The sequence below is a fragment of the Embiotoca jacksoni genome, unplaced genomic scaffold (assembly GCF_022577435.1).
Source record: "Embiotoca jacksoni isolate LCO1_2020_lvr unplaced genomic scaffold, fEmbJac1.0.p SCAF_85, whole genome shotgun sequence".
Taxonomy (NCBI): Eukaryota; Metazoa; Chordata; class Actinopteri; family Embiotocidae; genus Embiotoca; species Embiotoca jacksoni.
Window position 1 is genome coordinate 255,001 of NW_027185442.1, and position 15,402 is coordinate 270,402.

Genomic DNA, 15,402 nt, shown 5'->3' on the forward strand with positions numbered 1-15,402 from the left:
CGACTCGCTGTTGGCTCTCTGAGGAGCTCTGGCCGTTTCCACGATGACCGGCGGCATCTGGACCAGCTGGAGGGGCGTTTTACCATCTTTCAGGGCTTGGCACAGGTTCAGGATCTGAGGAGAAAACAAGTAAACATTTGATGTTCAACTTGGAAAGGAGAAGAGTCAGATCCTCCGTCCCACCCGGAGAGGAGAACTCACCTGCCCCCTCATGACCGCCACTTGTTTGTGAAACTGTCCTCTGTCGAAACCGGGATCTTTCTGTGAGACACCAGAGCTGCATGTTAAACATCATGCTGACAGAAATAAATCTTCCTCCTTGCCAACAATTCTTTCAATGCTGGATGTTTGAGTTCCTGTCCTCATCATTGTTCAGGCGTGTGCTGCTGAATCATGAGGCTCTGCTTGCCTTGAACAGCTCGTAGAGGTCCTCCTCCAGGTCTTTGATGAAGTTCGGGTCGGACAGTTTGGGCAGAACCAGCTCTCTGATTTCCTGAGAGAAAGGAACTTTGGCCTGTGATAGCCACGCCCAGTAGAACGGGTCTGTGGTTGGAAATACACACATTACTTATGAAGAGCAGTGCCGTTACTTATACCGTGATTTAATAGGTATCAATAAGTATATTAATACGTATCACCATGAAATGATCACATTAAAAAACGCTTTGTGAAGGACGGTGATTGATTCGGTGCTTACAGGCTCTCCAGGAGTCGGGGTGTTTGAGGGGGAAGGCGAGGCCGTTGTCGATGGCGGCCAGCTTGATAATAGGATCCTTTACCACCACCCAGTCGGTGTCCTGCAGAGATATGACTCATAATCAACCAGGGACTTTATCACAGGAGGAATTTGGATACCATATGAAGAGCAAACAGAAGCGGTAAGTCATCTGTGAGGTAGGTGTGAACCAGCATCAGCGCAGCATGTTTCCTGATGTCAGAGTGGAGAAGCTCTGTCAGGATCTCCTCACCTTGGTCCCATCAGGGTCCATGGGACAGTCGTACTTCAGCAGCCAGTTGTCATTTCCTCGGTCTGCAATACAAAAAGATTCAAATCAGACGAACCATCAGCATCAATCTTTATTGAGCGGTGAGACCAGAGAAGATAAATTAATAAACGATACCTGTGTTCCTGATGATGTAATCGAGGACCACGAGCCGCTCAAACTGCAGCTGCAGCTGCCGGTTGGTGTTTTCAGGCAGAGGATCGGCTTCAAACCGCCGCAGCCAGAAATCTGCGTCTTTGTAGCCGTCAACGAAGAGCTGGAAGGAACCGACCTGGTGGGATTCAAACCGACAAACACACCGAGTGGATTTCTGCTTCATTTATTACATCATAATGCTGAAGTGATTATCACACCGAGTATTAAATTAAAGGAAAATTACCTCCTAAAACAGTTCTCTCAAAGCTATGAGGTCTTTTTGTTGCTTAGCAGCAAATTATTTAATTGAATTAATATCCTGAAAACAAAATGAAACCTACTAAATGAACCTGGTGAACTTTGAACCTCAGTGTATTTATGTTGTTCACGTGTATTCACAGAAGTTAATAATTAACAATAAATAACACGTTTACATAATCTATTAGTCATCTTTACAACGATTCATAAGACATTCAAGAAATAACTTATGAATGAACATCATTCAACCATTTGAATTTCAAGACTTTACAAGTTCATATTTTCTGGATGAATTGTGCATATTTGGTATACAAGTAATCAGATTACCTTCGGCGGCAGTCCGATCCGGTGGAAGCGCTGACCCACTTTGGGCACCTTCTCCAGAGCCAACCGTTTCCCTCGAGACTTGACCCTGTCGATGGCGCTGTAGTTGAAGGTTTCACTCGCCAGATACACGACCTGCAGGGACGCCGGCTTAGAGAACGAACATCGACATAAAGATGCTGCTGTAACGAGTCCGTACCTTCGTCCTGGGAACGATGTTGAGCTCCAGCTTCTGGTCCACCAGGCTGGCGCCGGCCTCCGACAGGTAGCCCTGGTTCAGCACCAGGCAGTCGCGGCCAAAACAGCAGGGACAGCACAGCTTCTGGAGCCACTTGGTCCACTTTGGATTGAGCTGGCCGTACGGCTCCTCGTTTTTAGGTTTGAATACGCCGATGATCTTCTGGGAGGAAGAACGAGAGGAAGAAATAAAGAGCGGCAGGAAAAGGAGGTTGCTGTTTATGAGACTGTTCAGGCTGCTTGCACACCGTGATCCAGTCTGGACCAAAAGAAGCGTTCTCGGTCCGGACCAAACTCAACCATTGTTCACTTTTTGGATGGTTTGGTCTTTAGAATTAATTACAAGAAGTTGAGGCCGATTATCGTCCATCACTGACCGGCAGTGGACCAAAGAGAAGAAATGAGTCGAAGACAGAGAATTTCATCAGAATTGGGTCCAATGAAAAAAACAAGAGTGACTTTAAAAAACGTAGAACTTATTTTCTAAGACAGAAAAGTTCTGTAAGTAACTAAGTACTGAAAGTATCGTCATGACAACCTTCATCAACTTATTGATTTTTCTATGACGGAACATCCGACGCACGGCAGTCAACAAACCGATCAACGTCAAGAACAGGAAGACGCAGCGCACGTAGCCATGACGACAGCATGGAGGTCTGCGTGGAACCAAAGTTCACTCGGTCAAATCTCGACGTATGATGTAACAACAGGAACGCTGGTTCAGACTTTCAGCTGTGAAAACACCTTGAATGTGTTGATCACAGTCTGCTTTAGAAAACCTGAGAACATCAGTGGAACGAACGCGTGCGCACACACACACACACACACACACACACACACACAGACACACACACACACACACACACACACACACACACACACACACACACACACACACACACACACACACACACACACACACACACCGATTACAACATGAACGTCGGCCAGAGAAGAGAATTATTTCCTCACTAGCAGCACATGACTGTTAATCACGGCGGTGACTATGTGCAGCCGGCCGGCGTCGAGTTGCTGCTTCGCTTCCACTGATGCCAATCAAAGTTTAATCTGAGTCAGGAGTCGTTGTCGGGGGAGACGAGTTTAAAGAAACGCTGTAACTGTCCGTTTGTTGACTCCCTGATTGATGATCAATCGCATCCATTGATGCGACGTGTCAGCGTCTTCTGCTCCATCAGTTTGTTCTTTCTGAAACAACAAGTTTATCAGCTGAGAGTTGCTGACATCAGCAGGACATTCGCTGACACACGACCTGATGATGGACAGCTGTCAGTCACAGCTTTCACATGACTGATCAAAGCAGATTAGAGTTAGAAACACGACAATACTGTTGATTTGAGTTAAAAAAAAAAAAAGGCTGAAATGGAGTTGTCATCACATCTTTACTTCCATTTTATGAAACTTTACACTTAGGGTTAGGGTTAGAGATGTTCGGAGGTCGGTGTTCGGTGGTCGGAGGTCGGTGTTCGGTGGTCGGTGTTCGGTGTTCGGGGGTCGGTAGTCGGTGTTCGGTGGTCGGGGTCGGTGGTCGGTGTTCGGGGGTCGGTAGTCGGTGTTCGGTGTTCGGTGGTCGGTGTTCGGTGTTCGGGGGTCGGTGTTCGGTGGTCGGGGTCGGTGGTCGGTAGTCGGTGTTCGGGGGTCGGTAGTCGGTGTTCGGGGTCGGTGGTCGGTGTTCGGGGGTCGGTAGTCGGTGTTCGGTGGTCGGGGTCGGTGGTCGGTGTTCGGGGGTCGGTAGTCGGTGTTCGGGGTCGGTGTTCGGTGTTCGGGGGTCGGTAGTCGGTGTTCGGTGGTCGGGGTCGGTGGTCGGTGTTCGGGGGTCGGTAGTCGGTGTTCGGGGGTCGGTAGTCGGTGTTCGGTGGTCGGGGTCGGTGGTCGGTAGTCGGTGTTCGGGGGTCGGTAGTCGGTGTTCGGGGTCGGTGGTCGGTGTTCGGGGGTCGGTAGTCGGTGTTCGGGGTCGGTGTTCGGTGTTCGGGGTCGGTGGTCGGTAGTCGGTGTTCGGTGGTCGGGGTCGGTGGTCGGTAGTCGGTGTTCGGGGGTCGGTAGTCGGTGTTCGGGGGTCGGTAGTCGGTGTTCGGGGTCGGTGTTCGGTGTTCGGGGTCGGTGGTCGGTGTTCGGGGGTCGGGGTCGGTGTTTGGTGTTCGGTGGTCGGGGTCGGTGGTCGGGGGTCGGTGGTCGGTGTTCGGTGGTCGGGGTCGGTGGTCGGTGTTCGGTGGTCGGGGTCGGTGGTCGGGGGTTGGTGTTCGGGGGTCGGTGGTTGGTAGTCGGTGTTCGGGGGTCGGTAGTCGGTGTTCGGTGGTCGGGGGTCGGTGGTTGGTGTTCGGGGGTCGGGGTCGGTGTTTGGTGTTCGGTGGTCGGGGTCGGTGGTCGGGGGTCGGTGGTCGGTGTTCGGTGGTCGGGGTCGGTGGTCGGGGGTCGGTGGTCGGTGTTCGGGGGTCGGGGTCGGTGTTTGGTGTTCGGTGGTCGGGGTCGGTGGTCGGGGGTCGGTGGTCGGTGTTCGGTGGTCGGGGTCGGTGGTCGGTGTTCGGTGGTCGGGGTCGGTGGTCGGTGTTCGGGGTCGGTGTTCGGTGGTCGGTGTTCGGTGGTCGGGGTCGGTGGTCGGTGTTCGGTGGTCGGGGTCGGTGGTCGGGGGTCGGTGGTCGGTGTTCGGTGGTCGGGGTCGGTGGTCGGGGGTTGGTGTTCGGGGGTCGGTGGTTGGTAGTCGGTGTTCGGGGGTCGGTAGTCGGTGTTCGGTGGTCGGGGGTCGGTGGTTGGTAGTCGGTGGTCGGTGGTCGGTGTTCGGTGGTCGGTGTTCAGTGGTCGGTGGTCGGTTTTCGGAGGTCGGTGGTCGGTGTTCGGTGGTCGGTGGTCGGTTTTCGGAGGTCGGTGGTCGGTAGTCGGTAGTCGGTGGTCGGTAGTCGGTGTTCGGTGTTCGGTAGTCAGTGGTCGGTGGTCGGTAGTCGGTGGTCGGTAGTCGGTGGTCGGTGTTCGGTGGTCGGTAGTCAGTGGTCGGTGGTCGGTAGTCAGTGGTCGGAGGTCGGTAGTCGGTGGTCGGTAGTCGGTGGTCGGTGTTCGGTGGTCGGTAGTCGGTGGTCGGTGTTCGGTAGTCGGTGGTCGGTAGTCGGTGGTCGGTAGTCGGTGGTCGGTGTTCGGTGGTCGGTAGTCGGTGGTCGGTGTTCGGTGGTCGGTAGTCGGTGGTCGGTGTTCGGTAGTCGGTGGTCGGTAGTCGGTGGTCGGTAGTCGGTGGTCGGTGTTCGGTGGTCGGTAGTCGGTGGTCGGTAGTCAGTGGTCGGAGGTCGGTAGTCGGTGGTCGGTAGTCGGTGGTCGGTGTTCGGTGGTCGGTAGTCGGTGGTCTTACCCCCTGGGAGTCTTTAACGAAGTAGCTCCCGCTGGAGCCCTGGTAGATCCTCTCCGGGTAGATCCCCTCCTCGATGGCTCGTTCGGCCTTCCGGATGATCTCTCGGAACTCGGGATCTTCCGGGAATTCGTTCCTGTGCGGCTCCCGGGGCGAGTTTCCCCGGTCCCGCTCCAGAAGCGGCTGTCTCTCCCGGTTGCAACCCGGGCTGCCGGCCGGGATTCGCACCACAGAACCCGGCGTGCTTCCAAACGCGCCCCGGGGGCTGGTGGGCTCCGTGGGGCAATAACCGAAATCCCCGGAGTCCCTCAGCGGAGAGACCAGCGGACTCGTCTCGTCCATGACGGCGTCGGTCGACGAGCAGCTCCGGTTCCTCCACAAAGACGAGAAGGAGGACGTTGTTTTGTTGGCTAACAGTGACGCTGCTAACACTAAACACAGGAAAAAAAGAACATCAGATGACTGTCAGCTTCCGGGAAGAGGCGGGCTCTAGAGAGTGTTTTCATAAGTAACCAATCAGCGTTTAGGTTTTCTTGTCAACAACCTTATGTCTCGCACTGATTGGACAGAATAGTTCCGCCTACGGAAGACACGTGAGAGCACAGATAACCCAATCAATGAAGTCAACAAAACAGTCTTTGATAAACCTTTATAGGGTTTTCATGATGACTTTATGAAGAAGATTGTGCAATTGAGGAATAATTGTTTTACTGTGAAAATGTGTTGATCTATAAATAATATGAAAGCCTATATTTCGCTTTAAACTATGTTACAGCCCGATATTAAGATTTCTCTTCAAATTATATTAAACCATTTAATTAAAAAGATTAAAACTAAGGATATAAAGTTGGAAACTAACACTGCAGTCTGGTGTTTCAGTGACTTTGAAACAAGATCAGGATCTAAAAGATCAACAATATGGAAACTATGAAAGTGATGGAGATCAACCTACAAGTGAGATACATGTTTGTAGATGAATAAATAAATAAATGCTGCAGTTTGAATATCTGATGTTCATATTATAGATATTCGATGTTCGACTGTTTTGTTTGACTATTGATTCACAATGATTCATATTGATTCATATCGATTCATATTGATTCATATCGATTCATATTGATTCATATCGATTCATATTGATTCATATTGATTCATATTGATTCATATTGATTCATTTTGATTCATAGTGATTCATATTGATTCATTTTGATTCATAATGATTCATATTGATTCATATTGATTCATATTGATTCATTTTGATTCATATTGATTCATATTGATTCATTTTGATTCATATTGATTCATATTGATTCATTTTGATTCATATTGATTCATATTGATTCATTTTGATTCATAGTGATTCATATTGATTCATAATGATTCATATTGATTCATTTTGATTCATATTGATTCATATTGATTCATTTTGATTCATATTGATTCATATTGATTCATTTTGATTCATATTGATTCATATTGATTCATTTTGATTCATAGTGATTCATATTGATTCATAATGATTCATATTGATTCATATTGATTCATTTTGATTCATATTGATTCATATTGATTCATTTTGATTCATTTTGATTCATATTGATTCATATTGATTCATTTTGATTCATATTGATTCATATTGATTCATTTTGATTCATAGTGATTCATATTGATTCATATTGATTCATAATGATTCATATTGATTCATTTTGATTCATATTGATTCATATTGATTCATTTTGATTCATATTGATTCATATTGATTCATTTTGATTCATATTGATTCATATTGATTCATTTTGATTCATAGTGATTCATATTGATTCATAATGATTCATATTGATTCATTTTGATTCATATTGATTCATATTGATTCATTTTGATTCATATTGATTCATATTGATTCATTTTGATTCATATTGATTCATATTGATTCATTTTGATTCATAGTGATTCATATTGATTCATAATGATTCATATTGATTCATTTTGATTCATATTGATTCATATTGATTCATATTGATTCATAGTGATTCATATTGATTCACAATGATTCATTTTGATTCATTTTGATTCATATTGATTCATATTGATTCATTTTGATTCATAGTGATTCATATTGATTCATAATGATTCATATTGATTCATATCGATTCACAATGATTCATATGGACTCACAATGATTCATATTGATTCATATGGATTCACAATGATTCATATTGATTCATTTTGATTCATATTGATTCATTTTGATTCATAGTGATTCATAGTGATTCATATTGATTCATAATGATTCATATTGATTCATAATGATTCATATTGATTCATAATAATTCATATTGATTACTATTGATTCATAATGATTCATAATGATTATTAATGATTCATATTGATTCATATTGATTCATAATGATTCATATTGATTCATATCCATTCACAATGATTCATATTGATTCATTTTGATTCATAGTGATTCATATTGATTCATAATGATTCATATTGATTCATATCGATTCACAATGATTCATATGGATTCACAATGATTCATATTGATTCATTTTGATTCATATTGATTCATTTTGATTCATAGTGATTCATAGTGATTCATATTGATTCATAATGATTCATATTGATTCATAATGATTCATATTGATTCATAATAATTCATATTGATTACTATTGATTCATATTGATTACTATTGATTCATAATGATTCATAATGATTATTAATGATTCATATTGATTCATATTGATTCATAATGATTCATATTGATTCATATCCATTCACAATGATTCATATTGATTCATTTTGATTCATAGTGATTCATATTGATTCATAATGATTCATATTGATTCATAATGATTCATATTGATTCATAATAATTCATATTGATTACTATTGATTCATAATGATTCATAATGATTATTAATGATTCATATTGATTCATATTGATTCATAATGATTCATATTGATTCATATCCATTCACAATGATTCATATTGATTCATTTTGATTCATAGTGATTCATATTGATTCATAATGATTCATATTGATTCATAATAATTCATATTGATTACTATTGATTCATAATGATTCATATCGATTCATATTGGTTCATAATGATTCCTATTGATTAATAATGATTCATATCGATTAATATTGATTCATAATGATTAATATTGATTCATAGTGATTATATTGATTCATATTGATTCATAATGATTCATATTGATTGATATTGATTCATAATGATTCATATGGATTCACAATGATTCATATTGATTCATATTGATTCATAATGATTCATATTTATTCATATTGATTCATAATGATTCATATTGATTCATATGGATTCATAATGATTATATGGATTCATATTGATTCATATTGATTCATAATGATTCATATTGATTCATAATGATTCATATTTATTCATATTGATTCATAATGATTCATATTGATTGATATTGATTCATAATGATTCATATTGATTCATAATGATTATATGGATTCATATTGATTCATATTGATTCATAATGATTCATATTGATTCATATTGATTCATAATGATTCATATTGATTCATAATGATTCATATTGATTCATATTGATTCATAATGATTCATATTGATTCATAATGATTCATATTGATTCATAATGATTCATATTGATTCATAATGATTCATATTGATTCATATTGATTCATATTGATTCATAATGATTCATATTGATTCATATTTATTCATATTGATTCATAATGATTCATAATGATTCATATTGATTCATATTGATTCATAATGATTCATATTGATTCATAATGATTCATAATGATTCATAGTGATTCATATTGATTCATAATGATTCATATTGATTCATATTGATTCATATTGATTCATATTGATTCATAATGATTATATGGATTCATATTGATTCATATTGATTCATATTGATTCATAATGATTCATATTGATTCATAATGATTCATATTTATTCATATTGATTCATAATGATTCATATTGATTCATAATGATTCATATTGATTCATAATGATTATATGGATTCATATTGATTCATATTGATTCATAATGATTCATATTGATTCATATTGATTCATAATGATTCATATTGATTCATAATGATTCATATTGATTCATATTGATTCATAATGATTCATATTGATTCATATTGATTCATATTGATTCATAATGATTCATAATGATTCATATTGATTCGTATTGATTCATAATGATTCATAATGATTCATAATGATTCATATTGATTCATATTGATTCATAATGATTCATAATGATGACTGTTCATTCTTTATATTTGGTCTTTCCTTTGATGCACCAGCAGGAAGCGCTGCCGGCTGTGTGCACGTGCCGCTGTGCGCATCCTCCTCCCTCCTCCCTCCGCCCTCCTCCTTCCTCCCCCTCCTCCCTCCGCCCTCCTCCTTCCTCCCCTTCCTCCCTCCTCTCTCCGCCGCTGCACGCAGCTCGCCCTTTGATTGGTCGAAAGCTGCAGGACGAGCGGAAGTGAAGTCGGATCGTGAGAGCTGTCAGGTTCATCCAGACGATCTTCAGCCAACCGTCCGAACCTCAGACCCGCCATCCCTCCACACTACCAGCGGTACCGCTCCGGTTTCTCCGTGGCCGTCTTTTGGGTCAGAACCAGCCTGAGAGCGTTGCTGCCATCTTTTAGGAGTCACGTACCTCGAAGTTTCCGGAAATCCATCTCAGAGGACGTCGGTGTGAGGATGGCTGCATACAAGCTGGTGCTGATCCGCCATGGAGAGAGCTGCTGGAACCAGGAGAACCGCTTCTGCGGCTGGTTCGACGCGGACCTGAGTGAGACCGGGGAGCAGGAGGCAAAGAGAGGAGGCCAGGCACTGAAAGGTACGGTACCGGATCATGTCCGCGGGCCTAATCGGGCTTTCTAGTTGACATTGGATTAAGCCGCTGAAGCCGGTGATTATGTCATTGAGCCGGACGGTGAACTGGTCGTCGGCCCACTGCGACACCAGTCCGCAGCACCGGAACCACGGCGGGATGTTTGGACTGGCACCGTATAGAAATGCTGCAAACGGCTTCACACATCCAGTTAGTAAGAAAAGTACATCAATTCTGTTCAATGGGTTTTATTCTCACTGAAAGAGCTGAAAAAAGATGTATTTTTAATGATTATAGTTCAACATATTTTTTTTTTTTTTACTTTACTGAGTCAAAGTCAAATATTTAGTGTGAACTTTATAAAGTGATATGTCCAGATATATTACATTACATTTAGCTGATGCTTTTATCCAAAGTGACTTACAACATACTGATGGTTCACCATCAGGAGCAATTTTTAGAGTTCAGTGTCTTGCTCAAGGACACTTGGGCATGTGGACAGGAGGAGCTGGGGACTGAGCCAGCAACCTTCTGATTAGTGTGCAACCCAGTCGACCGACTGAGCTACAGCCTCCCTCCCTGGGCCACAGGGAGACTGACGGACACAAAGACCATTCACACCTAAGGGCAATTTCTAGAACCACCAGTTAACCTGAGGTGCATGTTGGGAGGAAGCCGGAGCACCGAGAGAACCCACACAAGCACAGGGAGAACATGCAAACTCACACAGAAAGGCCCAGGACCGGATTCAAACCCGGAACCTTTTTGCTGTGAGGCGACAATGCTAACTACTGCACCGGTCTATATTCATATATATCCAGACATATTCATTCATATCCAGACATATCATATATATCATGTATATCCAGACATATTCATATATATCCAGACATATCATATATATCATGTATATCAAGACATATTCATATATATCCAGACATATCATATATATCATGTATATCCAGACATATTCATATATATCCAGACATATCATATATATCATGTATATCAAGACATATTCATATATATCCAGACATATCATATATATATATATACATATCATATATCCAGGCATATGGTCTGTACTTGTATAGTTTTATCACCTTTTGGTCTCAAAGTGCTTTAACATGTTTTTCCATTCACCCATTCACACACTAATGAGACAGATCACCATGCAGGGTGCTGCCATCAGGAGCACATTCACACACTGATGGGTCGCCATCGGGGGCAACTTAGGGTTCAGTGTCTTGCTCAAGGACGCTGAGGCATGTGGACAGGAGGAGCTGGGGATCGAACCACCAACCTTCCGATTAGTGTTCAAACCATTCTACCGTCTGAGCCACAGCCTCCCTTGGATATACATGGATATATGGATATACATATTCATATATATCCAGACATATCCATATATATATATATATATATATATATATATAGACATATCCATATATATCCAGACACATTCATATATATCCAGACATATCCAGACATATTCATATATATCCAGACATATCCATATATATCCAGACATATCCATATATATCCAGACATATTCATGTATATCCAGAGATATCATATATATCCAGACATATCCATATATATCCAGACATATCCATATATATAGACATATCCATATATATATCCAGACATATTCATATATATAGACATATCCATATATATATCCAGACATATCCATATATATCCAGACATATCCATATATATAGACATATCCATATATATATCCAGACATATCCATATATATAGACATATCCATATATATATCCAGACATATCCATATATATCCAGACATATTCATATATATATAGACATATCCATATATATCCAGACATATCATATATATATAGACATATCCTTATATATCCAGACATATCCATATATATCCAGGCATATTCATATATATCCAGACATATCCATATATATCCAGACATATTCATATATATCCAGACATATCCATATATATCCAGACATATTCATGTATATCCAGAGATATCATATATATCCAGACATATCCATATATATCCAGACATATTCATATATATCCAGACATATCCATATATATCCAGACATATCCATATATATAGACATATCCATATATATAGACATATCCATATATATATCCAGACATATCCATATATATCCAGACATATTCATATATATATAGACATATCCATATATATCCAGACATATCATATATATATAGACATATCCTTATATATCCAGACATATCCATATATATCCAGACATATTCATATATATCCAGACATATCCATATATATCCAGACATATCCATATATATCCAGACATATCATATATATATAGACATATCCATATATATCCAGACATATCATATATATATAGACATATCCTTATATATCCAGACATATCCATATATATCCAGACATATTCCTATATATCCAGAGTTATCCATATATATATAGACATATCCATATATATCCAGACATATCCAGAAACATCCAGATATATCCAGAAATATCCATTTTACTGGGACCAGATGTTCTCCCATAAAAACAGTGAAAGCTCACAAACTAAGTCACTCATTCAGAATCAGCAGATTAATAAAAGCATCCATTTATATTCTGTTTGCAGATTTTAGGGTTTTACCTGAAATATTAGTCTTATTTGTGCTTTTAAGGACCAAATATTAATTTTTTTTTCCAAACTGTGCTTTGATATAAGCAAGAAGAAATGAGTTATGTGGAACATGTGTTCGATGCTTTAACTGGTACGAAGGCAGCATTGAAGAGACAAAATATGACACGACGCAAATACATATTCTCCATGAATCTGTATCAAGATGGATTTTTACTTCATCATTGTTCATGTTTAACGGTCGGCTGCATATTAAACAGATCAAAGGAAGAAAAGAGCCCAAAGATGCATTTATATGTTTACGGTAGATTACTGTTGTTTGCTGAATTCTTCGGTTCACCATGCTGGACTGTGACACACACACACACACACACACACACACACACACACACACACACACACACTCACTCACTCACTCACTCACTCACTCACTCACACACACTTCCCTCACTCACTCACACACACACGCGTGTGCTGGATGAGAGTTAGCGTTGCGTAATAACCTCCTCATCATTGTTTTGGTGAAACTAGATGATTTTCTCTGCCTCTCCTCAGATGCCGGCTATGAGTTTGATCTTTGCTACACGTCTGTCCTGAAGCGGGCCGTCCGTACGCTCTGGTTTGTTCTGGACAGCATCGACCAGATGTGGCTGCCCGTCCACCGGACCTGGCGCCTCAACGAGCGGCACTACGGCGGCCTGACCGGGCTGAACAAGGCAGAAACAGCAGCCAAACACGGAGACGCTCAGGTCAAGATCTGGAGGCGCTCCTTCGACACCCCTCCCCCCCCCATGGACGAGGAGCATGACTTCTACCAGACGATAAGCAGGGTGACACATCGACTCTTTCTAACATTATTACATCACAGCTGAACTCAGACGAGGACACTGACCCCTTGCTGTTGTAGGACCGGCGCTACGCCGACCTGACGGAGGACCAGCTGCCCAGCTGTGAGAGCCTGAAGGACACAATCGCCAGAGCACTTCCCTTCTGGAACGAGGAGATTGTGCCGCAGATCAAGGACGGGAAGAGGGTGCTGATTGCTGCCCACGGCAACAGTCTCCGAGGCATTGTCAAGCATCTGGAGGGTAAGAGACGGGCTGGAGACGGACGAGATGCGACCCGGTGCCACAGGTGGTTTCTGCTGTTAGATATGTGAAAGTTTTCTTTTCTTCTTTATCATCTAAATATTACTCAGCAATAAATCGAGGAATCTAGTTAAACATTCTTATTGTCTGAGGCTATAAATGTTGAAGCACATCAGAGTCTTTTCCTTTCAGGGACTGAGAGTTTGTCTCTCTGTCCTGCAGACGTTACTGCAGCTTGTACTCATCAGTGAAACAGGATTCTACTGATTCTACAGAGGCGTCCATGTTGCTTCACGTGTTTACAACCGGTCTGCTTCTGTTTCTTCAGTCTAACCGTTAGTCCACACTCAGCTCAGGAATCTGATGCAATTTCATTAAAAAATTATAATTAGCAGGGCAATTAAAGGCTGTAAAAGATGACACAACACTCAACATGAATTCAGTTCCTTTGTGCATTATTTCCCAGGATGCCAATCATTTCCTTTCATATTTCACTTCTATCCAGAAAATATTTCTTTAGTTTCCTTTGTATTTCATGTGAAACCTGTAAAATGGACAAATTAAGCGTGCATTTCCATGTTGGTGGTGAATGTAATGCAGCATGTTTTCATATCCAGCGAGCATCAGTCTGATGGATGTTTGTCTCTGTTTCCTAGGAATGTCAGAGGAAGCCATCATGGAGCTGAACCTGCCCACCGGCGTCCCCATCGTCTACGAGCTGGACAAAAACCTGAAGCCCGTTGGACCGATGCAGTTCCTGGGAGACGAGGAGACGGTGAGGAAGGCCATGGAGGCCGTGGCTGCTCAGGGAAAAGCCAAGAAGTAGAAGCTCTGTCCTCCCTCCGGGTTCAGAGACGAGACCAGTCGTGTGCTGGTCACTAAGAAAAGGTCATTTACGACTGGCGCACATACAGACACACAATGTGCACTTTATTTTATGAATGCCCAACTTTCACACGCACACACACACGCACGCACGCACACAGACAGTCTGTTCAGTTTGATTTTCTTTACTTTGTGACACGGAAACATGCATTTCATTAGTCGACTCTCAGCTGTAATAAGGTTCGATGGAGCAAACGTAGACAGCATGAATGAATCCATATTAACGATCCATGTCGGTGACCTCAGAGGGAACAGCTAACCGATGATGAAACACCGGCTGGTGTTTGAAGGGCAGCTGATTGTTCTGTATTTTGTTTGCTTTGTCATTATGTGAAAAAGAATAAATGTTGTGAGCTATAATGTGATGAAATCTTTTTATCAGCGTCCAGAACAACTCTTTTCTTCTCAATAATAATAGTAAATAAATATTATTTTTATATTTTAAAGATCACTGTAAAGAAACTATTGATTACAAATAGTGTAGGAATGTCATTGTTTACACCAGAGAACATTAAATGAAGAATGACTTGAGTGGCGATAAATCAATATCCTTTTATTCCTCAGTGATGCTAGAAAATGAAAGAGGATTTATGTCTTGGATATTCA

General features: G+C 41.7%; 2 protein-coding genes across 2 annotated transcripts in view; one reads left to right on the forward strand and one right to left on the reverse strand.

Annotated features, from left to right (window-relative positions):
* Positions 1-5,767, reverse strand: part of pi4k2a (phosphatidylinositol 4-kinase type 2 alpha) — a 6,709-nt gene extending 942 nt beyond the window's left edge. Inside the window, exons 1-9 of the mRNA XM_069139774.1 lie at positions 5,311-5,767; positions 1,921-2,121; positions 1,725-1,856; positions 1,122-1,275; positions 969-1,030; positions 698-797; positions 410-543; positions 202-261; positions 1-114 (exon numbers count right to left, since the gene is read on the reverse strand). The exon at positions 1-114 is cut by the window's left edge and continues 942 nt beyond it. Of these exons, the coding sequence (XP_068995875.1) occupies positions 1-114; positions 202-261; positions 410-543; positions 698-797; positions 969-1,030; positions 1,122-1,275; positions 1,725-1,856; positions 1,921-2,121; positions 5,311-5,649 (1,296 nt within the window). The 5' untranslated portion in view covers positions 5,650-5,767. The remainder of the gene's footprint in view (positions 115-201; positions 262-409; positions 544-697; positions 798-968; positions 1,031-1,121; positions 1,276-1,724; positions 1,857-1,920; positions 2,122-5,310) is intronic.
* Positions 5,768-9,816: 4,049 nt separating this feature from the next.
* On the forward strand, positions 9,817-15,156 carry pgam1b (phosphoglycerate mutase 1b). The gene is made up of 4 exons (XM_069139760.1): positions 9,817-10,198; positions 13,379-13,653; positions 13,731-13,911; positions 14,568-15,156. The coding sequence occupies exons 1-4, from the start codon at positions 10,060-10,062 to the stop codon at positions 14,735-14,737; spliced, it is 765 nt and encodes a 254-aa protein (XP_068995861.1). The 5' UTR covers positions 9,817-10,059; the 3' UTR covers positions 14,738-15,156.
* The last annotated feature ends 246 nt before the right edge of the window (positions 15,157-15,402 follow it).